At 58.7% G+C, this 23,163-nt stretch overlaps 1 protein-coding gene across 4 annotated transcripts in view; it reads right to left on the bottom strand.

Annotated features, from left to right (window-relative positions):
• Positions 1–3,390: 3,390 nt before the first annotated feature.
• The window catches only part of PDGFRB (platelet derived growth factor receptor beta), a 65,482-nt gene continuing 45,709 nt past the window's right edge, over positions 3,391–23,163 (bottom strand). For all 4 annotated transcript variants that reach the window (XM_029050253.2, XM_029050254.2, XM_029050255.2 and 1 more), the window contains 14 exons: positions 21,629–21,837; positions 20,298–20,392; positions 19,057–19,189; positions 17,787–17,891; positions 14,651–14,761; positions 14,316–14,469; positions 13,446–13,606; positions 12,480–12,613; positions 11,825–11,947; positions 9,588–9,699; positions 9,147–9,246; positions 8,209–8,314; positions 6,846–7,084; positions 3,391–5,659 (listed from right to left, as the gene is read on the bottom strand). In XM_029050253.2, coding sequence (XP_028906086.1) covers positions 5,509–5,659; positions 6,846–7,084; positions 8,209–8,314; positions 9,147–9,246; positions 9,588–9,699; positions 11,825–11,947; positions 12,480–12,613; positions 13,446–13,606; positions 14,316–14,469; positions 14,651–14,761; positions 17,787–17,891; positions 19,057–19,189; positions 20,298–20,392; positions 21,629–21,837 — 1,933 coding nt within the window. In that variant the 3' untranslated portion in view covers positions 3,391–5,508. The remainder of the gene's footprint in view (positions 5,660–6,845; positions 7,085–8,208; positions 8,315–9,146; positions 9,247–9,587; positions 9,700–11,824; positions 11,948–12,479; positions 12,614–13,445; positions 13,607–14,315; positions 14,470–14,650; positions 14,762–17,786; positions 17,892–19,056; positions 19,190–20,297; positions 20,393–21,628; positions 21,838–23,163) is intronic.

Here is a 23,163-nt window from a genome sequence, read left to right as displayed (position 1 = left end):
CCCGGCGCGTCGTAAGCGCGCAACAAATACCAACAATAATGCAGCCTCACTTAGTACAGTGCCTGGCACATAGTAAGTGCTTAGCAAATACCACAGGTGGTGGTGGTATTATTATTGGTATTATTATGACCGCCGGATTGGATATTTCCTAACCCGGCCCCTCAGAGATTCCAAGTCATTTCCCATTTCAAGTGATCTGAAATTGTTTCTTAGGCCCCGCTCCACTTTCATTGCCCCCAGGTTGGGATGGGCCCTAAGAAACAGCTCTCTCTCCCGCGGTTGTGGGGGCCAGTAGAAGCCTCAGCCCTGGCTTGGTGGGCCCGGGGTCCGTTCATTCAGTTGTATTTATTGAAGCGGAAGCGGAACGCTGTACTAAGTGCTTGGGGGAGTGCAATACAACGATGTACGTATTCACCTTCCCTGCCCGCGGCGAGCTTCCAGTCTAGAGGACCGTCCGGCCCTGGTCCTCCAGGACCATCTCGAGCTTAGTCTGGGCCCTCCCCTCCCGCCGACCCCACCGCCTACAGACCCCGGTGGCTGAGGTTCCGGAGCCGTGCCCGCTCCTCCCCCAAGCGCTCAGCCCCACGCTGGCCCTGTGGCTGTCGCTGTGGTTCTGCTGGGCTGGCAGGGAGGGGAGCCGGGGCTCTCCCCGCATCTGCCACAGAGGACACGGCCATCCCCGGTGGCACAGCAGCAGGCCCAGCGTCACGTCCTGGCATCACGTCCCGGGCCCCACTTCCCCAGTCTGGCTGGATGATCACATCCCCTGCCAGCCCTCAGTGGGCGACCGTTGGCCGCGCCGCCAGGTTGCAGGTCGGGGGAGGCCGGTGGGCTCGGGCAAGTCAGCCCTAGACCTCTGGGGTCGGTTCCGCCTTGGATATAGTCATGCGGATCCACCCTCCGGGGCCACCCAGCTGGCTCTCCCCTCTGGATACTCGCCCCGCCGTATCTGCACGGCTCACCAACAGTAACCACCGTGATTGCCTTCCACGTCTCCCTGTGGCTCACCTTGGCCCCTCTCCTTGCCCTCTACTTCCTGTTCTCTCCCTCCTCACCCACCCTTTCCTGCCCCGCCTCATCCCTTCAGTTCTCCCTCTTCCCCAGGCGGCCCCCTGGTGAAATTCTAGCGAATCTAGGAGCCTTGGGTCCCTCCCGTGCCCCATCCTACTCACACAAGGATGGAGAGCCTTGGGCGGTGGCCAGCTCTGGTCACTTCCTTGGTCGGGCTGCCCGCTCGGTTGGGGCCCTGGGGACGGGGTGCCGCAGTCAGGCCCGCTGACCGCTCCCCGTGGCGCCTTCCCAGCTTAGCAGGGTTAGCTGGGGCAGGGCCAGGAGGAGGAGGAGGAAGAGGAGGCCCTGCCTCTCCTTGATCGCCTTGCTGGCTGCCGTTCCACTTGGCAAAGACAGCCCGGCTATTGCAGGTTGAGGTTTCACCCCGGCAGAGTGACCGGGCCGATGCGTTAGCCGGAACCACCCTGGTGGGCGGGGGTCAGGCAGATGGGGCAAGAGGGCAGCTGGAAGGGGGACCTGGGCAGCAGTCCAGAGAGGTCAGAGGGAGCCAGGCCCGGGACGCGGTCGCCGGAGGGATGGTCTGTGGGACCCAGGGGAGGGGAGAAGCTGAGAGGAAGGGACTGTACTGGGAGGGGAAAGAAGACCTTCCCCCTAAGCCACGGAGGGCAGAAAGGGATGGGATCTCTGCTGTCTTTGCCCCGACTGTCTAGACTGTAAGCTCACTGTGGGCAGGGAATTTGTCGGAGTACAGTTTATATTGTACTCTCCCAAGTGCTTAGTACTGCACTCTGCATGCAGTAAGTGCTTACAGAATGCAACTGAATGAACGAGTGAATGAATAAATGTGGGGAAGCGGCACCTTCTTACCCAAACCTGCCTGGAATGGAGAATTCCTCTTGGAACGTCAGCTCGCTGTGGGCGGGGAACGTGTCTCTCGACTCTCTTATGTTGTACTCTCCCAAGCACTTAGTAGTGTTCTGCACACGGTAAGCGCTCAATAATTAGGATTGATTGAATGCAAGGGAGCGGGAGGGGACTGTGGCCTTCGACCCCTTCCCTTGGAGCAGGAGCCGGGAAACAGGCCTCTGGGTCTAGACTTCATCCCCAGGCTCAGCCCAGGATGAGCCTAAGCCGCTTGGGCGTTCCAGGCCCTGCCGTTCCTGATCCCGCCTGCCTCCCGCAATCCCCAGGGGAGGAGGGGTGGAAGCGGGGGGCTGAGGAGGAGGCAAAGCAGAGGATAAAAAGAGACACGTTTAATTTTAAAATCTTTCCCTTTAAAAAAAAATAGTACACGTATATGAAGTTTACAGCGTAAAAAATAATATCTCGGTTGTATAAATGCGAATTAACGTGAGTCCTAAAAATACATCCGTAAACCTAGGATAACTGTACATCTTTGGTACCTTAGTGTCATACAACTCAGTTCTGGCCCCAAGCTCCTCCCACCCAATGGCTCAGCACTGGTTAGCAGGGCCTGGAAGGGTGGCGTCTGGGGTGCCGAGACCTTTGTTGGCCGTGGGGTCGCCCGCCGGCGGTCGGCGTGAGCGAATCAGTGTGACGGGGTCCTATGTCTGCTGCTTCCAGGGCCTCCTGGAGGGTCAGGGGGAGGCTGGAGGTAAGATCAGGACCCCTGGACAATGTCCATGGAGCCCAAGTGCTTTAGTCCCTTTCCCAGAGGCCCAGGGCAGGAGGCACCAGGACTTCCCGGAGGCGGGGCCTTTCCTGAAACTCCTCCGAGTCCCAGATTGGTCCAACTCTCCGTCTGGGCCTTGCCAGCCTCCCTGCTTCTCCGTGCCCTGCTGCCATTTCCTACCGGGCCCCTCACCCTCACCCCCCCCCCGGGTGTTGCGTTGAGCTACCAGGAACCATCCTGGCTAGGAAACCTCCTTCAGTTTGGCTTTGGTCAGGGTAGGGGGAGGCACACGGGAAATAAAGGATCTCCACAGGGCAGGGATGGGAAACGGAGAGGTAAGAGAAGGAAGTTAGAGTTCTCTTCAGGCATCGGGACGGCAGCCTCGACTCTAGGGGTGGGCCGGGGTGGCCCACTGGCTTCTAGGAAATAGACAGGAAAGGGGATATTAACTCTAGAGCGGTCAGGCTGCCAGGGAATCCCTAAGGAGATCTCTCCCTGCTCCTGGCTTCCCCAGCTCTCCCCTCACCGGTTTCCTGCCCTCGCCGTACAAGAAGCGGCGTGGCTCAGTGGAAAGAGCCCAGGCTTGGGAGTCAGAGGTCGCGCGTTCTAATCCTGGCTCCGCCGCTTGTCAGCTGTGTGACTTTGGGCAAGTCACTTCACTTCTCTGTGCCTCAGTTACCTCATCTGGAAAATGGGGATTGAGGCTGTGAGCCCCGGGTGGGACAACCTGATTACCTTGTATCCGCCCCCCAGCGCTTAGAACAGTGCTTGGCACGTAGTAAGTGCTTAACAAATGCCATCATCATTATTATTATTTCATAGCAGATGAATTGACAACCCATCTGGGGACATAGGAAGGGTCACGTCCTCAGACTGGCTCTGCTTTCAGAGCTTTCTGCCATCCTGGGGGGCAGACCGGGCCATTTATTACCCATCAGGGCTGGACGACTGAAGGCTAGCAGGGGTTAGTGTTTGCAGTTGGCTCTGGATGGACCCTGCTCACCCTCCCCCTGCATCGTGACCCTCCCCTAGCCCGGAAGCCTGGTCTCACGGGACCCGAGACCTGTGCCTGTCAGGACAGGAACAGGGCACTGCTGCCTAGGCTAAGCCTTTAGACCATTTTGACCTTCCTTCCCTCATCAGGGCTTGGAGCTGCAGCGGACTGGGGGTGGCGGGTGCAGACGGGCATGTCATTTCTACCCCTTTCCATCCTCGTACAACCCACCTTCTGGTGTTCCCCTGCTTCTCGGCCATTTTACAGCACTTTGGCTCCATGCCAGGCTCCGGGGACGGGAGATGCCACCTATGCAGGCTGCCTGTAACCTTAGTTGCCCGCCTTCGCCTCGGCAGCAAAAATGTTCCCGCCTTCCCATCCACTCCCCAAGACCACCCTCCTCTCTGCCTCCTCTCCCCTCCTGCCTGGTCACCGCCTGCCTCGGGCTGAGAGACCATCCCGGTCAGCCAGCTGCGGGTGATGGGCGGGGGGGGTCCTGGAACTCGAGCTTGGGTACCGTCAGTGGAGTCGCCCCTTCGGCGGGCCGGGAAGGGCAGAGAGGGAGCCGGGAGAGAGCAGTGGAAGAGCGAGTCGGAGCCCAGCCTGGGGAGGAATGTAGCGGGGGCAGGAAAAAGTGCAAGTGAAGGGGAAAGGCCTCCCTGACCCAAGTAAGAGAGGGGGACGAGAGAAGGGAGGGTTGAATCCAGGACCCTGAAGAGGGACCTTCGGGATAGCCAAGAAAGAAACCCAGTTCCCCGGGTCGCTGCCTAGGAGAGGCAGCAGCCTGCGGGCTCTGGAGTCTTCTGTCTGGACGGCAGCTGTGGGGCCCTCGGAGACAGATCCTGGCACCCCCAGGACTGGAGCCCTGGCTGCTTAAGTAAGAGGCAAGGAGCAGGGGATCTAAGGTTCCTCTTGAGGCTCAACGGGAGAGGCGACTAGCCACAATCCCCCAGAGGTTCCCTTTGCTTTGCTGCGCAGGCCCTGGGGCAGGCCAGGGAGCAGCAGCAGCAGCAGCAGCGGGAAGGTTATTCACACATCCCCCTGCCCCTTTTTTCCCCAGAAAGAGGGAAGAGATGGGGGTGGCACGGGAAGGGAGGGAGGGAGAGGAGCCCCAGCCCTTCCTCTCCAGGAGAAAGAGAGGATCGAGCCGTGGCCAGTGAGTCAGCCAGAGGGTGTGGCACACTCAGGCCCCCAGAGCCAACCCACCAGAAACCACTTCTCTCCTTCACCCACCCTGGCATGGCTGCTCCACAGCCGGAGGCGGGGCTGGTCTTCGGGAGCACTGGCAGGGGCTCCCGGGGGGCCACGAGAGGAGGCCTCCGCCTCTCATCCCCATCGGCGGCACGCCTGCCGCAGGCGGGTGGGAGCGGCCTGGTTTCTGCTCCGGAGCTCTCCTCCATCACTCCCGGCGCATGCAGAGCTGTGGTTCCGAGTGTCCCAGGGTGGGCGCCGGACTAGGCCGCGTCCCCTCTGCCCCTCCCGGCCCCTCCCGGCTGAGGCCGACGAGGCCCGTGCTTCAGGGGGCCAGGATGTGGATTCCTCCCCACCCCGAGTCCCGCAAGGGTCCCTGAGGCTTTCAGACCGGGCTTGAGCCCAGGGGTTCAGCGGAAGAAGAGTCCTCAGAGGGAGGAGAGAATGGGAGGAGAGGGGCAGGCGAGGTCCCGGCCTCGTGCAGAGCGATGTTGGCACGGGGCATCCCGGCGAAGAGGGAGAAGGGGCCGGGAGCCCGGGGGGCCCACCCAGCCCGCGGGGGCGGGGAGGAGCTGGAGGGGACAGACGGGCAGGTGTGGTGGGGGGAGACGGGTGGGGAGGGCCCCTGGGGCCAGGGCCCCCCGTCTATCCTGGAGGAAGGTCTCCAGCGTAGGCCCAGCTACAGGAAACTGTCCTCCACCTCCGCCGGTAGCCCGGGCTGCGGCTGGCCTGCCGCCTCCACCTCCGGTTCCGGCTCTGGCTCTTCCTGGGGCTCCAGAGGGCTGTCGCAGGAAATGGTGGAGGACGTATTGACCTCATTCAGGGTGGAGCTGAGGGAGGAATGGGGGAGAGTGAGGCAGAAGGTTTGGCCGGGCTCCTTCTGCCCTGGCCCAGGGAAGAACAACCCTCTGGCCCATCCCTCTGGCCGAAGTGGCCCTCTTGTTTCCAGGTCAGTGGGGGCCCACCAGCTCTCCCTAAACTGAATAGAGGAGTTGTTTTCTAAGCCCCTGAGTCGAATCAATGGGTGTGTCTGTTGTCTTTGATCCTCGAACCCACCAGGGCAGCAGTCCTGACTGGACCAAGGGGCAGCAGCACCTTCTGGCCAAAGCCTTGAATGTGCCGGTCAAGGTTGTTTTTATAGTATTTGTTAAGCGCTTACTATGCGTCAAGCAGTGTTCTAAGCCCTGGGGTAGATAGAAATCAATCAGGATGGACAGTCCGGGTCCCACATAGGGCTCCCGGTTTAGGTAGGATGGGCAACAGGTATTTCCTTCTATTAGCCCTTATAGACCGGTGAAGTTGAGGGTTGGAGTGAGCCTAAATGTTGTGTCCCTTTCTGAAAAAATGTCAGGGAACTTCCGGCTTCCCTGACTAGGCATTCAGCTTCCCGGGTCGGGGCAGAGCTGGATTCAGATCCTAGGGAAACCCAGCGGACCCAGGTGTTTAGAGCTTGGAATAAGAAAGAAGTCCCTCGAGCTCCTGTGTGGCACAAAGGATGCAAATAGAGAATCATCGTCTCCTCCACTCCCCTTCTCGCAGTGCGACCTTGGACAAGTCACTTAACTTCTCTGTACCTCCGTTCCCTCATCTGTAAAAGGGGGTTGAGACCGCGAGCCACGTGTGGGACGGGGACCGTGTCCAACCCGTCCAACCTCGGCACTTGGAACAGTGAGCGCTTAACAGATACCATCATCATCATCCATCTCAGGTGTTCACACCAGATTCTCCAGTAAATTTCAGAGCCAGCCCAGTCCTGAAGGAGGGCATCTGGTTGACTACCTCATTTTAACTCAGCCTGGTAGACAAGAAATAGGCCATGCTCATTTTTCAATCAGCCGGTCGGTCCTTGCCAGTGACTGGAAGTGACTTTGGATGGCATCAGCATTGTCTCCTACTTGCCCTCTCTCCCAGGGTGGCAGGCCGGGGGCTATTCCCATCGCTCGTCTGACATCCCGTCACCCACTCCCCTGGCACCTGCTGAGCCCGCCCCAGGGGCCCGGGATGGAGTAGGAATACCTGGCGAGGCTGTGGGAGCCGTCCGGGGGCAGGTCGTCATGGCTGCCGCCCTCGGGCTTGGGGTCGGGCAGGGGGATGATGTAGTTGTTCTCGCCCCCGTTCCCCCGCACGGCCGTGTAGAGAACCGAGCCGGTGTCCGGAGGGGCCCCGGGACGGCCCAGGCCGGGGAGCTGGGGGCGGATCCGGAGCACGGCGGGGTGTTCGCTTCTCAGAAACTCTTCGTCCACCTGCTGGTATCTCTGCTCCCGCCAGGCGGGCAGGGGGTGGAGGGAAACAGGATGAGGTTGTCAGGTGACGGGGGGGGGGGGGGGGGGGGGGCCGGTCGAGCCACTCCCAGAGGTCCCAGTCCACACTCAAGGAGCGGTGGCCGGCGACCGCGTCGGGCAGGGGCCGGTCCCTCCGAGAGCGCCATCCCTCAGCCTGCGGTGGGGCAAGTGGATTGAGCCCTTTGGCCACAGAAAAGCAGGCGCTTTGGCTCTGCTGAGGAAGGAAGGAAGGAAGGAAGGAAGGAAGGAGGAGGGGGCTCTGTTTCCATCGGCCCTGGGTGGGGTAAAAGGGCTGGGCCATGTTCAGCTCACATTTGCTGGAACCTGGAAGTGTCGGTGAGTTGTCCGCTCTCTGCTAAGCTGGGAGAGAGAGGGTGGAGGGCGAGAGGCGATGGGGTTTTTCTACAGGTAAAACAGGTCTGGGGTTGTGTGGGGGAACCGCAGACTGAGTGGCGTGCTGTGCAACTAGGAGGAAAGCCTGCTAGGTCAGGGCGGGTGAGCCGGGAGGCTTCGTCTCACTCCCATCTCCGCCTCTCTGGGCCTCAGTTTACCCCCTCTGAAGTGGGGGAGACAGTCGAGGCAACATTAATCCTCTAGAGAAGCAGCGTGGCTCCGTGGAAAGAGCCCGGGCTTGGGAGTCCGAGATCACGGGTTCGAATCCCGCTCTGCCACTTGTCAGCTGTGTGACTGTGGGCGAGTCACTTCACTTCTCTGGGCCTCAGTTACCTCAGCTGTAAAATGGGGATTACCCGTGAGCCTCCCGTGGGGCGACCCGATCACCCTGTACCCACCACCAGTGCTTAGAACGGTGCTTTGCACATAGTAAGCGCTTGACAAATACCAACATTATCATCATTATTATTTGGCGGGAGCGGCAGTAGCACCCACAAATGGGACCTCACCCCATCTGCATAGCCGTGGGGCTCCCTGGGGCAAGGAGGAGGGGTGTTGTTTTAAAGCCCAACTCTTCTGCCCCCCCAACACTGTGCCATTGACCGTGAGGGGAGGTCGGGGGTGGGGTGAGAGGGTGGGCCTGCCCTGTGAGGGTAGCGAGGTAGGGCTCCTGTAGTCCAGTCCACTGGGCCAAGGGCGCTTACCTTCTTGTAGCCCTCCCCCAGGAGACCTTCCAAGAGCAGCACCAGCTGGGAAAAGGAAGGTCGGATCTCAAACTTCTCCTCCCAGCATTTCTGCATGACCTCGTAGCTGAAGAGATGGGAGTCAGTCAGTCGACGGTATTTATTGAGCGCTTACTGTGTGCAGGCCACTCTGCTGAGCGCTTGGGCGAGTGCAGTATAACAGTGTAACAGACCCAGTCTCTGCCCACAACAAGCTTACAGTCTAGACGGGGAGACAGACCTTAGTATAAATAAATCGCAGGTATGTACGTAAGTGCCGTAGGGCTGGGAGGGGAAGATGAGTCAAGGAAACAAGTCAGGACAACGCAGAAGGGAGCTGAAGAAAAGGAAAAGAGGGCTTAGTCAGGGAAAGGTCAGTGTGGGTCAAGGGCAGCTGGAAGCAGTCTCCTCTGCCATGGGCACAGCGGAGGAAAGGAAGATGAGAATGAGGAAGTGGAGTTGGAGAACAAGGAGATGGGAGAGAATGGAATGGAGAGGGGAGGAAGAGGGGAAGGAGGAGAGGAGAGGAAGCAGAGTCTAGTAGAAAGAGCATGGGCCTGGGAGTCAGAGGCCTCGGGTTCTAATCCTGGCTCTGCCACACGTGATCTTGGGCAAATCACTTCACTTCTCTGTGCCTCAGTTACCTCATATGCAAAATGGGAATTAAGACTACGAACCCTACGTGAGACAGGAACCGTGTCCGATCCGATTATCCGGTATCTTCCTCGACACTTAGTACGGTGCCTGGCACGTAGTAATCGCTTAACAGATGCCATTAAAAAAAAAAAAAGGAAGAAGAGGGAAGAGGAAGAGAAGAGGAGGAGGAGAAGGAAAAGAGAGGAGGAAGAGGACCAAGGGAAGGAGGAGGCAAAAGAAGAAGAGGAGGGAGGAGGGCCCAGAGCCCAGCAGATCATACTCACATCTCGTCGGAAGCGTGAGTGGGCTTGGACATGCGGTAGCCGCGCTTGATGGCGGTGTAGAACTGCTCGTTCATGGGCAGCTCGGGGTAGGGTGTGCCACCTATAGGAGCCATCAGTCAGAGATACGCGGGCAGGGCCACACTCGAGAACCAGGACAAACACCCGGCCCATCCCGGGGAGGACCCGTCTCCTGCGGACAACTGGCCGGGGACTCTCCCATCTGCTTAGTACGGTGCTCCGCACAGAGTAAGTGCGAATAAATACGATTGGCGGGCCGGCAGGATCTGTGAGAACGGAGGACTCGGTCTAGGGGAGACCTGGGAGTAGGGGCCACTCATCCAAGATATAGGGACTGTAGGCAGGTGATCCTCCCGGGAGGGGAAGACAAGGGGACGGGGTGTTGTGCCAGGGGAAGAGGGAGGGAGAGAGCGGAGTACTCACCCAAGGTGAAGATCTCCCAGAGGAGGATGCCGAAGGACCAGACGTCACTCAGGGTGGTGTAGAGGTTGTTGAAGATGCTCTCGGGGGCCATCCACTTCAGGGGCAGGAAGGTCTGGAGAGGGAGGGAAAGTGGGTAGGGGTGGGTGACCTTCAGGCTGAAACTCCCCAGCCCAGACTCCCCCCCGCCCCTTGGTCTGTAATCCTGAGAGGGGGGGAATCCAACCTGAGGGTGGAATTCCTCTTTCAGCCCGGATCGCCTCTCGACCCAGGAGGAGGAGGGAGGTGAGTGGTTGCCTGATCCTCCATCAGCTCCTCCTCGAGACTGATGGGAAGCTTGTCAGTTGTCATGTCTGTGCTGCTTGTGATTTTAGGACTCTGGGCTTATTCGTGTCTCTGAGCCTGTCCTGGCTCCATTAAATTGTAAACTCCTCGAGGACAGGGGCCGCATCCTGCCTTTCCCCGTCACTCCCCACAGCGGAGAGCTCTACCCCCAGCTGGGACTCGGCAAAAGCTGATGACTTGCAGGATGCTGGGGCCTCGCTCTTCCCCCCGACCCGCGGGGAGGCCAGCTCTCCCTCGGCCTCTGGAGCCTCCCTGCCCTGCCGGAGGGACCCTCCCCAGGCAGCTTCTCCAGAGGTCAAGAGCCGGCCGGCTTCTGACCAGTGTAAGGGGGCTTCGGGGCAGGAGTTAACCTCCCCCCGCAATCCACATCCCAAAGCCTGGCCCCGGCCTCTGCTTGGATGGACCCCGGTTGTTGGGGCGACAGACGAGAGGGACGTCAGCTTCCTAGAGGGGCAGAGTCCCTCCAGATCAGTGGGTCTCAACCCTCTGTGCCCCTGACTCCGAATGGTCTCTTCTGCAGTCGTGTTGCAGGCAGAGAGGGGCGACTCTCGTGCGACGAGCAGGCGGAAATCACCCCGGGTGGACGGTGCCCGGGAACCAGGTTTCACTTCCTGTTTGTCTGGGACACTACTACCCAGAGGCCAGTCGGAAAGCCCCGGCCTTGGCCGGCTCCCCCGGGGGGGCAGACCCCTACCCAATTTTTGGTCAACTGTGCCCTCCTGGATCATCACGGGCTTTATGCTTCCGCCCCCCGGGTTTGTGTTCAGCAGACACCACCCATCTGGTCCGCCTGTCTGGCCGTTAGACCGAAGGCTCCTCGAGGTCGGGCCTCTCCACAGCTTGGCGCCCACGGGGCTGGCGATAAGTCCCAGTGATAGGGCGACCGTCAGCCACTCGGCTACAGCCCGACCTGACCTTGGTCCCAGCCCGACTACATCGGCCCCCGCAGGACCGATGCGACCCCATGCCCAGTGGGAACGAAGACATCGGGCCACCAATACAACCCCATCGCCCATATAGGGTTGCCCTGGAGGACGCCGGGACCGGTAGTCTCAGAACACGTGGGGCTTCTGCTCAGAAATGACGCATCACAAAGTTGCCCAGGCTCCGTACCCGGCTGTCAAGTTGTCCAGAGGGGGCACGGTCTCCCGGGTCCCGAACCGGCCCGTCAGAGGACTCGGTCTGGCCCATTCGGGACCCTTTCCCCGGGCGGCCGTTCCGAGCCAACAGCTGAGAGACAACCAGGGAGGAGTCCGGGGGCCGGAAGGTCAGCTGGTCTGAGGGCCAGAGCCAGCCCTTAGCCTTAGCGGGCCTGGGCTTTCCGGATAGGAAACCGCAGACGGAGAAGGATATGGCCACAGGGTCCAGCCTGGCTGTGCTCCTGACCGTTGGGGTCTCACTCTTTCCGCCTGTGAAATGGGGCCGACCTTACTCCCTCGTCCGGAGTGATGGAAGAACAAGATGATACGGTTGGCTTGGGGTTTGGGGATTTTTTTTGAAGGTTCGATGGCAAGCCCCTCCTAGTCGTTCTCTGGGCCACCCTGGGCCAATCAGTCTATCAATCAATCAGTAGTATTTAGAATTCCTCCCTCTGCTGTTCTCTTATAACAAATAACTAGCCTCCAGGGGTTGGAGTTTCAACTGAACCCTGGAGGGCAGAGAGACCCAGTCCTTGCGTATCTCTGAAACCTGTCCTTGCCTCCAAATAAAAAACCCGTGGCTGGGCCTACTGGCCCTACTCCTGGCCCAGGAAGGTGAGCTAGAAGGCCAGGGTCACTCCAGTGAGGGAGTCTATCATAGCCATATCAGACATGAGCAGAGTCAGGTTGCAGGGAGCAGGGAGAGGCAACGTGAGGGGGTGAAGGGCGGGAGGCAGGGGCAGACGAGTGACTCACGCTGCCCTTGGAGATGTAGTTGGAGTCTCTCATGATGTCCCGAGCCAGGCCAAAGTCACAGATCTTGACCAGTTTCCCCTCGCAGATCAGCACGTTCCTGGCAGCCAGATCTCGGTGGACGCACTGAGACAGAGAGGGTGGGTCAGGTTCGGGGCGTGGAGAGGACAGCGCAGCTAGGGGATCTGGTCCCGAGGTCACTGGGAATGGAGGGCAGAGGCCGCGACCTGGCCGACCGTAGTAAGGTGGCCCCGGGCTGAAGCGGCAGTATTCCCAAATCTGGGAGCGGGAATCTCATCTCCGGGCTGCGTCACCTCTTATAGGGTCTCCCTGGGGTCTCTCTGGGGTTCCCCCGGGGAGAGGTCCATCCCCTGCTGCCAGGACCACGCTCAGGGCACGGCAGAGTTACGTACTTGCCTCAGTCGGGCCCCCGCGTGAGGGTCTAGGCAGGCCCTGGGAAGGGCAGAGCACATGAGGCTGGGAAGGAGAGGGTGTGTCTGGCCGGTTGCGGGGAGTGGGCAGGGAAGAGGCCACGGTGCCCATTGCCGCCGGAATACAAACCTCAGGAGCGAGAAGAAGGATGGGGTGGGGGTCGCGACTGAGGGGCAAAACCACGAGGGTCTGCGCAGCCCTGCCGCCTAATCCACTTGGCACTTACGTTCTTGGAGGCGAGGAATTCCATGCCATTGGCCACTTGGTAACTAAAGCCCACCAGATCCATGTAGCTGAGGAGGGGAGACTCATTGACCAGGGTGGCCCTGAAGGTCCTCTCAGGAGTTGGCCCATGGGGGTCTGGGAGAGAGAGAAGGGAAACGGGGACCACTGGAGGCATGACCCCTAAACCCTAGCCCCTTCCCCAGGAGTAGATTCCTCAGTCTACAAGGGACCGCCAGAGGTTAGCTAGCCCATTCCCCTGCCTCCAAGCACTTAACCTGCCTCCACAGCCGCCTCCAGCAGTGACACCAAAGGAGGGGAAAACACATAACCTCCCCGCCCCGCCTCACCCCACCACTCTAGGACTGCGGCCATCATCTGTCCCTCCTAAGGTGTCTTGATGTCTAATCTAAATCCTCCCTGCTGCGATCTCAGCTGATGCTCTCCAGAATAATAATAGTAATTATAGCAAAAAATACGGTATTTTTTAAGCTCTCACTATAGGACTAGCACTCTAATAAACACTGGGATAGGTACAGGTCGATCAGAGCGGACACTGTCCCCGTCCCGTAGAGATCACGCAGTCTAAGAGGGAGGGAGAACAGATACCGAGTCACCATTTTACAGATGAGGAAACTGAGGACCAGAGAAGTCAAGCGACTAGCTCAGCAGGCAAGTGACAGAACCGGGACCGGAACCTGTGTCTCCTGATTCTCGGGCTTGTGTCCTTTCCACTAGATTCTCCAGCCTGGAAACCTCTCCCTAACAAGCCCCTTCCAAGGATGTCAGGAATTGCCAAGGACGCTGGGTTCTTCCCCTGCTCCTGTCGGTATGGAAACCCTCGATCTCCCGTGCAACTCCTCCCTACTCCGTTCCCCCAACTAGGGGCTAAGGTGCTGCAGACCCCCTTTCCCCACACCCTGCTCCTACGCCAGCCCACCCCCCGTCTCATCCCTGTCCGCTCCGGTACCTGCAGGGTTGTAACTGTCATAGGGGGTCACGTAGTTGGAGGTCTCGAGGTCGGCGTACTTGATCTCCCCCTTCATGCTCAGCATGGGCACGTAGTCCACTGAGTCGTCCTTGCTCATGTCCATGTAGCCCCCGTCGCTCTCCAAGGACAGCGATGTGTGGCTGCAGCGACAGCAGGAGGGGGAGAAGGTCACGGGAGCTGCTGGGGCTGGGGGGAGACGCCCCTCTCATCGCCCCCCGCCAGAGGCTCACGGTCCAGTGGAGGGCTAGGGATCAGCAGTGGGCGGGAGGCCAAATTTCCCTCTCGCCTCCCACCCCGTGGGGTTCAGGTCGGATCCTTGGGGCTGTCTGTGTCCCACACCCTGGACTCCAGGAAGACTCTCTGCTTTCTCCCCTTAGCTTTTAGAGTCTTCTAGAGGGTGAGCCCCCCGAGGGACGGGAGCCGTGTCTAATTCCCACCTCTGTTTTTTCCCAGGGATTAGTACAGTGCTCTGCACACCGTAAGTGCTTAAAAAATACTATTACTACTACTCAGCCCAGGAGTGGCAGGCCTTGGAGATTGTCTCGGGACCGCTCCTCCCCAACCTACTCCTTCCACATCACCCTACGGGTTCCCTCTCCTCTCCTGGAAACAGCCCGGGGCCCTCTGCCTCCCCTACCTGGATTTTTGATTCCCCCCCGCCCCGGCCCAGGGCGCCTCAAGGCCAGTGCAGGATCAGCCCCTTAAGTTTCCACCATCCATCCACGGGGGGTTAACATCAGCCAAAGGATCGGGATACCCGGGGCAGATTCAGCCGCCCGGCCCGGCCCTCCCTCCCTCTCGGCGGCCCCGCCGGCGGGAGGGCAGAGGGGAAAAGGCGGGGCGGGTCACCTGGAGAGCTGGTACTCGGGCGGGGCGTTGCTGTACAGCTCAGCCTCCCGCCGGGCCTTCTCGGAGCAGTGCTGAAGGAAGGTGTGCTTGTTGCGATGGAGGTAGTCCACCAGGTCGCCGTATCGACAGTACTCCGTGATGATGTAGATGGGGCCTGATGGGGGAGAAGCCGGAGGGGCTCGTCGGAGGGGACGGCGTGGGGACCGGGAGGACGGGGCTTCGGGGTGGAAGTCCCCGGCTCAGGCCGAGGGGGCCTGGGAAGGCTTCTGGGATGACCCCGAAGGGGGGCAAGGGAGGTTCCGGGCTGGGAGGGTGGGGAGGCAGGGGGAGTCTACCTCCTTTGGTGCAGGCTCCCAGCAGGTTGACGATATTCAGGTGGGGCCCCAGGTGGCTCATGATCTTCAATTCCGACATGAGGGCCTGCTTCTCACTGCTCCTGGCGGTGGCTGGGGACGGAAGGGACGGGGATAAGGGTGAGGCCAAGGGAGGCGAGGAGGCTTTCGTCTCGGAGGTTTTTTCCCATTTCTTCCCCAGGAGCAGCTGGGCAGAGCCAGAAGTCTCATGCTCTCGGATGAGGGTGAGCTAGAGGAAGAGGGTCTCTGCCGTGGGACCCCACGGACCGACCTGAACCTTCCCTCCCCTCCGGCCCCCGGCCCGCTCACTTCTTCCTAACGGTAGTGGGATTCACTGAGCACCCACTGCGGGTCGCACACAGTACAGCACAAAACACTCTTGTGCTCCGGGCGGGTCGTCCACACCCACACCGGGAGAAGGGCCTCTTGACAAATAATCAGAGTAAAGCATTGACTCTATCACTGATTTGATAGAAATCAATCATAAATGCAGACAAAGGGCAAAAATAAATACATATACAGGTGTCCGGATGCTTGCTGGGACTCCGGAGAAGGGAATGAATTAGGGAAGGCTTTTCGGACAAGGTGGATCTTAGGAAAGTTTTGATTGTAGGGAGAGTTTTGGTCTGTAAGTCTGGGGACTAACTTTGATGGCAGGGCTCACATCTAACCTACTCATCAAGTTCTCTCCTAAGTACCTCGTTGGAAGAGCATGGGCCTCGGGAGTCAGACGATGTGAGTTCTAATTTTGGCTCTGCCGCACGTCTGCTGTGTGACCTTAGGTAAGTCATTTCACTTCCTCTATCCCTCAGTTATCTCATCTGTTAAATGGGGATTAAGGCTGTGAGCCCCATGTGGGATAGGGACCTGATTAGTTTGTATCTACCCTGGCGCCTAGAACTTTGGTACGTAATAAGTGCTTAACGAACACCATAATTATTAGCCAGAGGTCATGGGTTCTAATCCTGACTCCCCCACTTGTCAGCAGTGTGACTTTGGGCAAGTCACTTAACTTCTCTGTGCCTCAGTTACCTCATCTGTAAAATGGGAATTAAGACTCTGAGCCCCACGTGGGACAAATTAAGACTTTGAGCCTCTCCCCCAATGCTTAGAACAGTGTTTGCACATAGGAAGCACTTAAATACCATTATTTTTATTAGAGTGCTCTGAATTCATTCAATAGTATCTATTGAGCGCTTACTATGTGCAGACCACTGGACTAAGCGCTTGGAATGAACAAGTCGGCAACAGATAGAGACGGTCCCTGCCGTCTGACGGGCTCACGGTCCGATCGGGGGAGACGGACGGACGAGAACGATGGCGATAGACAGAGTCGAGGGGAAGAACATCTCGTAAGAACCGACGGCGACTAAATAGAATCGAGGCGATGTACAATTCATTAGCAAAATAAATAGGGTAATGGAAATATATACAGTTGAGCGGACGAGTACGGTGCCGAGGGGATGGGAAGGGAGAGGGGGAGGAGCAGAGGGAGATGGGGGGAAAAGAGGGTTTAGCTGCGGAGAGGTGAAGGGGGGGCGGTAGAGGGAGTAGAGGGAGAAGGGGAGCTCAGTCTGGGAAGGCCTCTTGGAGGAGGTGAGTTTTACGTAGGGTTTTGAAGAGGGGAAGAGAATGAGTTTGGCGGAGGAGAGGAGGGAGGGCGTTCCGGGACCGCGGGAGGACGCGGCCCGGGGGTCGACGGCGGGACGGGCGAGACCGAGGGACGGCGAGGAGGCGGGCGGCGGAGGAGCGGAGCGTGCGGGGTGGGCGGTAGAAAGAGAGAAGGGAGGAGAGGTAGGAAGGGGCGAGGTGACGGAGAGCCTCGAAGCCTAGAGTGAGGAGTTTTTGTTTGGAGCGGAGGTCGATAGGCAACCACTGGAGTTGTTTGAGAAGGGGAGTGACAGGCCCAGATCGTTTCAGCGGGAAGATGAGCCGGGCAGCGGAGTGAAGAATAGACCGGAGCGGGGCGAGAGAGGAGGAAGGGAGGTCAGAGAGAAGGCTGACACGGTAGTCTAGCCGGGATATAACGAGAGCCTGTAGCAGTAAGGTAGCCGTTTGGAGAGGAAGAGTTAAATAAAGACCATTAATTAAGAGGTATGATTACCTTGGAAGGGATGTAAAGAGCCACCTGAGGTGCAGCAGGTGGAGAGCTCTCTATCTTCAAAGCCCTTCTGTAATCCCACCTCCGCCGGAGGTTTTCCCTGATTAATTTTTCTTCTCCCTGTGTCACATCCTCCCAACTCTCACCTCAGCCCTGTTTTGCCACCTCTGCACTTATCCACTCACAATTCAAGCGCTTAATACAGTGCTCAAGCTCTTAGTACAGTCCTCTGCACGCAGTAAGCGCTCAATAAGTACGACTGAATGAAATACGATTGAATGAACAACTCAGAACGTGGCGATTCTGCACCTCTAGATCCACATACCCTCTACCATTTTAGCACTCACTATGGAGCCACATATCGATCTTCTCATTCTCTTCTCCCCTGATGTATACTTGATTTTGTGCCTGTGTTACAAGCACTGTGTTACAAGCTCCTTGGGGGCCGAGATTGTGTCTTTAACTATGCTACTTTCCTTGGTGCGTAGTGTGGTGTCCTGTATCCAGGACACTCAGTAAATACTATTGATTCATCGATTGAGGAGTGGGGAGGGGAGGAGGGAGAGAAAGCCCCCGCCCCCCCCCCCAGCCATAGTCAGCTTCTAGGACTCAAGAATGGGGAGAAAGGCCCTCAGGAAAATGTTTAGGGACTTTTGCTCTCTCCAATTTGTCCCCAGCCTTCAGGAGCACAGCCGTCCCCCGGGGCACTTGTCAGAGGCACACGCCCTCTGGATGGGCAGACGTGGTTCCCTGGCTCCAGGTGGGGTAAGGACTTGTGGCAGGTGGATGGGGGATAGGGGTGGTGGGTCAGAACCCAGCAGGGCAGTATAGTACTGTGGAGGGCACAGAGGCAGCAAAGGGTGAATGCAAAGCAGGAGGGAGATTGTGTCGGAGGGAAGGTGACGCTGCAGGCGTTAAAATGACCAATCCCAGTCCTGTCCCAGAAGGCCCCACAGCTCCCCAGATCCCAAGCCGGAGTGAGCGGGGCGGAGGGTAAACGGGAGGAGAAAGGCTCACATTTCAGCATCTTGACGGCCACTTTCATCGTCGACTGGGAGTGGGTCAGGCCGTGCGCCGTGGCCTCCACCACCCGTCCGAAGGCCCCGGAGCCCAGCGTGCGGCCTGTAGGGACGTGAGGAAAGCCTCTCAGCCCCTGCTCTCTCCATCCCCGGAAAGACAGTCCGGCAGACGGAGGGCGGACGAGTGGAGCTCCGAGTCGAGGGGACCAGCCCTCCCTCCCTCTGCCAGGGCACAGTTATGCCAGCTAAGGGCGGCGAGGCGGGGAGAGCCCAGAGCCGGGGATCAGACCAGGAGCTTCCCTCCCCTCTAGTCCAACTGCCCCACCAAACTCCCCGGGCCAGGTCCGGAGAGGCCTCTAGAGGTCATCTGGTCCATGAGTCTGGTTCCATGCAGACCAGCCCCTCTCCTATTAAAGAACCACAGAAGAAGAGATTCCAAACCACCCTACACCTCCCATGGCCTCCCAGCCCCCCAATTATCACCGAATCACAGAACCTCAGACTGGGTGGGCTAGTCAGTCCCCTCTAGACTGTAAACTCATTGTGGGGAGGGAATAAGTCTGTTATATTACTGTATTGTGCTCTCCCAAGTGACAGTGCTCTGTACACGGTAAGCGCTCAATAAATACTGTTGACTGACTGACTATCCAGAGATCATCTAGTCCATCCCCCTGTCTCTGGGGCGGGGTTTCCCTTAGGTCTGGCTCTAGCCCTAAAGATCTACACACAGTAACGCTGCAGAAATATTAAGGCTGTTTCTGAGCCTCCCCTCAGCCCTCTCTTCTTGAGGTTCTTCTAGCCATCCTCACTCCCAAGCTGTGACTTAGGGGCAAACTTGAGGTCAAAAGCACGAGCATCCGGATATAGAATTGAGCCTAAAAGAGTGGCCTACTCTATGTGGGGACAGCAGGGGCATCCACCTGTCATTAGGAGGCCCCCAGGTGAATTAGACCGGCTCTAACTCTGTTCTTCCCAGGATTCCCGACCCACGCCCCGCAGGAGGGCGAAGCTCAACGGCCCAGACTTATCCCGGGTTTCAGGAAGCTTCAGGACCACGGGCCTCCTGAGCCCCATCACTTTCTTCTCTCTAACCCCTTGGGAGAAGGTTGGACGAGTCAGCAGGAGAAGGAGTGGGGGGAGGGAAAGGAGGTAGGGAAGGCCCACCGTGTCCTTGCGAATTTCAGAGGGTGAGATGCAGGTGATGATGCCTGCCTTCTGCCGTGAATGCCGGAAAAGAGGGGGTGGGCGGGAGGGGCCGGCCTCATTACCCAGAATGAGCTGGTCCCGGGGGAGCTCCCAGGTGGAGTCATAAGGGAGCTGCATGGGGTCCACGTAGATGTACTCATGGCCGTCCGAGCTGACAGACTCGATCACCTTCCAGCGGATCTCGTAGCGAGGTTTCTGGGGAGGGAAGGTGCCGGGTTGGTGATGGGGAGGTCCAAGAGGAGGGATGGAGGGACGAGGGCAGGGAGGGAGGGAGGAAGGAAGGGAGGGGGCTCCAGGCTGGGGTGTGAAAGGCCAGGGGCCTCTCCATTTCAGGGGGATGGTCAGCAGCCTTGACAGGACTGGGGCCCCAAGAGGACAGGTCGGGATTCCGGGATCCCTGGGTGAAGACTAGTCCAGGGCTGGGTCCCTTGGAGAAGGAGGGACTTCGGCTCTGCGTGAGGCCCCGAACTTTCCCTGGGGACAGGCAGAGCCTGGGTCAAGGATGCCCTCTCTGCCTCCTGCCCCCCAGATGCCAGCCAGCCTGGGTCAGCAGAAGTTGGCAGAGGGGGCGTACTTGGGCCTTTTGCTATTATCTAACTGCTCTCTCCTGCTGTACCTCAACTCCAAGTTCTTGCTCTTCCCACCCTAGCCTCCCAACTGGGTCTCCCCCTCCCAGTTCCACTCCATCATACCCGCCCTTACTTCGGGAGGGATTCCCTCCCCTCTCCCCTATTTTCTCTCCCCTCCTAAATCTACCAGTCCACCTCCCTCTCCACTCTCCCCCAACCTCACCTCCTCTAGGCAGCCTTCCCCGGGCAGCCCCTCCTCCCCTCTCAAGTCATCCCTTCAGTCCCCCTTAGCACACGTGTATATATATATTGGTTCATGTATTTATTAACTTCCTTTTGCGGTTGCCAGCTGAATCTATGTTTTCCCTCTTGTCCCCATTGTACGTATACTATCTCTGCCTGTCTCCCCATCAGATAGTAAGCTCCTCAAGGGTAAGGATCGTATCTTTTGCTCAGTACAGTGTCTATAGATAGCGGGTGTTCAGTACACCCTGACGATGACGGTATTAGATGCCCAGCGGACGGAAGCGCATGAGCAGGGATGACCGAGGCCGATCTCTCTCTGGGCCCCTGGGCGCCCCGTTCAGTGCCAGGCCCCTTCCAGGTCCTCGATGAATAGTTGCCGACGGACTGGAGGTGGCTTAACAGCGCGGGCCCTGCTTGGCCAAAGACTGCAGCCCCGACTCACTGGAGGACTGTGTCCCCGAGGGCACAGTCTCAGAGCCGGTACTTACCTTCTGCCACAGCACGATCAGGATCACCAGGGAGATGACGGTGAGGACCACCAGGGCCAGGATGGCTGAGATTACCACCACCTTAAAGGGCAGAGCTGGAAGCAGAGAACAGGCAGGCTGGGCCTTCCCCTGCTATTCCCTTATTTCCTCTTTTCCCACTCCCTTCTGTGTCGCCCGTGCATTTTCCCCCTTCATTCACCCCTCCCTCAGGCCCCCCAGCACTTAGGTACATATCTGTAGTTTACTTAGAAAAATAGCTGCCTCCCCCTCTAGACTGTAAGCTCCTTGTGGGCAGGGAACGTGTCTACCAGCAGTGTTATATTGCACTCTCCTAAGCATTTAGGACAGTGCTCTGCACACAGTAAGTGCTCAATAAATACTACCGATTGATATACTGATGGACTGATCGAATATGGCCGGGACTACCCATCTCCCCCCGTCCCCCTGAGGAGCTACGGCAGGTGGGCGACCCCCTTAAAAAAAAAACCAATCGAGTATATGAAGAACACCGTTTATCTGAAACAGAGCACTGAAACAATTGCACTTTGGGGGCTGAAAGCCCACCCAGCCGTCCGCACGCTAAGAGACCCGGTTTCTCGCCGAAGGGGGGGGTTGGTGTTGGTGCCGTACCACTCGACTGTAAAAATGAGTCAATCTTTCCTGACTATTGACTAGGCCGAGGTGAACACAGAGTCTCAAACACACACAGTCCTCCCTCCACCACCACCTCCCGACGATGCTTTAGGACAATCACTGGGCTCTCGGGACAACTGGCAGCTCTCAAACCCCTTGAGGGGGACCTGGTGTGGAAGGCAAGTGAAGTAGTATTTAAATTCGGGCGCAGCCCCCCGAAGCCCTCGGTCTATGGCTGTGGCCGCCCCCTCTGAGGGGGTGGGAGGGAACCTGCTTATTTCACAAAGGGAATCCGGGAGCCCTCATGCAGACCGTAGACGGCAAGCTTCTTCTGCAGCTCCCCCGTAGACTGTAAGTTCCTTGTGGGCAGCGATGCGGAGATCGTGCTCATCGACTCTATTGTAATCTCCCAAGCTCTAAGTACAGCGGTCTGCGTACGGTCAGTGCTAAGCGAATGCCACTGATCGATTACGTCTGTGCTATATGGGTCTGAGTGATGGTTGGGAGCGGGGTGGCAGCGGAATGCCAGTGACTGGGAAAGGGTGGGAAACTGAGGACTGGGAAGGCGGGGAATGGCGGGGGGGGGGGGGTTGCCTAGCAGCTTCCCAGCCTGGTCTTCTGGGGGCCGGGGGTGTGCAGGGTGGAGCCCGGGAGCTAGGGCCCCCCCAGGGGGTGGGGCTGAAGCCTGCCGGACTCACTGTGAGGGACAACAGTGACCTCCTGGGTGTTGGCGTCCAGCAGGTTGCTGGCGGTGCAGCTGACGGACAAGGGCTGGTCCACGTGCCGCAGGCGGAGGGAGCTCAGCACCTCGAACACCTTCTCCTCCTCCAGGTAGGTCACGTTGGTCTCCAGCTGGATCTCCTCCGAGTTGTTCCCCAGGAGGGTGGGCTGCACGTCACGGGGGCATCTGTTCCGGGAATGGCCAGCCCTGGCGGTCAGCTCCCCATCCCTCCGCTCGTCCCCCAGCCCGCCGACCCCACCCCGGCCCCGGGGGCCACCACTCAGGCCAGGAGGACCGTCCCCAGCGTGCGACTGTCTCCCTGGGGCCCCGACACAGGCTCTACGTGGAGCGTCCTGCCCCCGTGAATCTCCTCTCTCTCAGTCCATTATCTGCCCCTTCCGCAACCCTCCCCTGAAGCCACTGATCGGAAAACGGGGTGAAATGGCTCTCTCAGGGGTCCTCATCTTTCCTCAGGCACCATCAGAGCTCTTAGACGAGTAGGATCTGCTGACGGGGCACCCTAGTAGCCAGAACCCTAGGCCAATAGCCCCGGCTGACCCAAGAGTCATTCGATCGTCTCTGCGAGCGCCTCGGTTGCCCACTCCCAGCTCTCTCCCTTTCCAAACGCTCTAAAGCTGACCTCCTCCTCCAGGAAGTCTTCCCAGAGGAGCCTCACATGGCCCAAGCTCTCCGATGACTCCGCTTCCTCTGGGAGAAGCTTTGTCAAGGACGCGGAAGAGGCCCGTGTCGTCGGTTTCCACCTTCGGCTTGGAACATCCTCATTTTCTCTAATCCGGGGAGGCCAACCACCATCCCCACCAGGGGGCAGAACTTCCAAGCAGAAAAATGCAGTGGCCCAAACGTTCCGGAGTCTTATGTTTCCCTGCACTCTCTCCTAAATCCTTCCCCCAGCTGGGAGGATGGCCTGAAATTACCCAGATTGACTAACACAGCATTTATGCACATTCAGTGTTTCAAGACCGTGACGTGTCAATCTACTGGCACGGACGTCTTCAAACACTCGCGTTTCGGCTGGAGGATCAGGGAGGGGTATTTGGTTTAGGTTCAGCTCTGCTAAGGGTAAGCATGTCCTCCACTGTGATCACTACCTGGAAACGGTATCGTGTCAGGGCAGCACAAGCCCGGGCTGGGGGAGAGGGGAGCCTGAAGAGGCCACTTCCTACATTCTTTTTAACCAGCCCCTTGAAGTCTCCTCTCCTTCCTCCCAGGGTCCCAGCTTGACATCACCGGCCTACAGTTCTGTGTCCATGACTCCCTGCTCTCCCCACTTCAACCCTAAGTTCGCGCAGATGCGTGTTCCCCTAACGCCTCCGTCCTCCAGGCTCAGTTAATACAAGAGGCTCAGTTGATTCTGTGAGTATCGTTCGCTGCTCAGTGGAGCTCTCCCGTGTGTTTGGCCCGGTGCTCCGCACTCAGTAGGAGCTCATTAGATATCACCGACTAATTGAGTGTTATCCGTCCCCGATGAGGCAGCGAAGGTGCTTCTGACCT

Source organism: Ornithorhynchus anatinus, chromosome X1 (genome assembly GCF_004115215.2).
Source record: "Ornithorhynchus anatinus isolate Pmale09 chromosome X1, mOrnAna1.pri.v4, whole genome shotgun sequence".
Classification (NCBI taxonomy): domain Eukaryota; kingdom Metazoa; phylum Chordata; class Mammalia; order Monotremata; family Ornithorhynchidae; genus Ornithorhynchus; species Ornithorhynchus anatinus.
The sequence above is the reverse complement of the archived record's forward strand: the minus strand, read 5'-3'. Positions and strand labels throughout refer to the sequence as shown.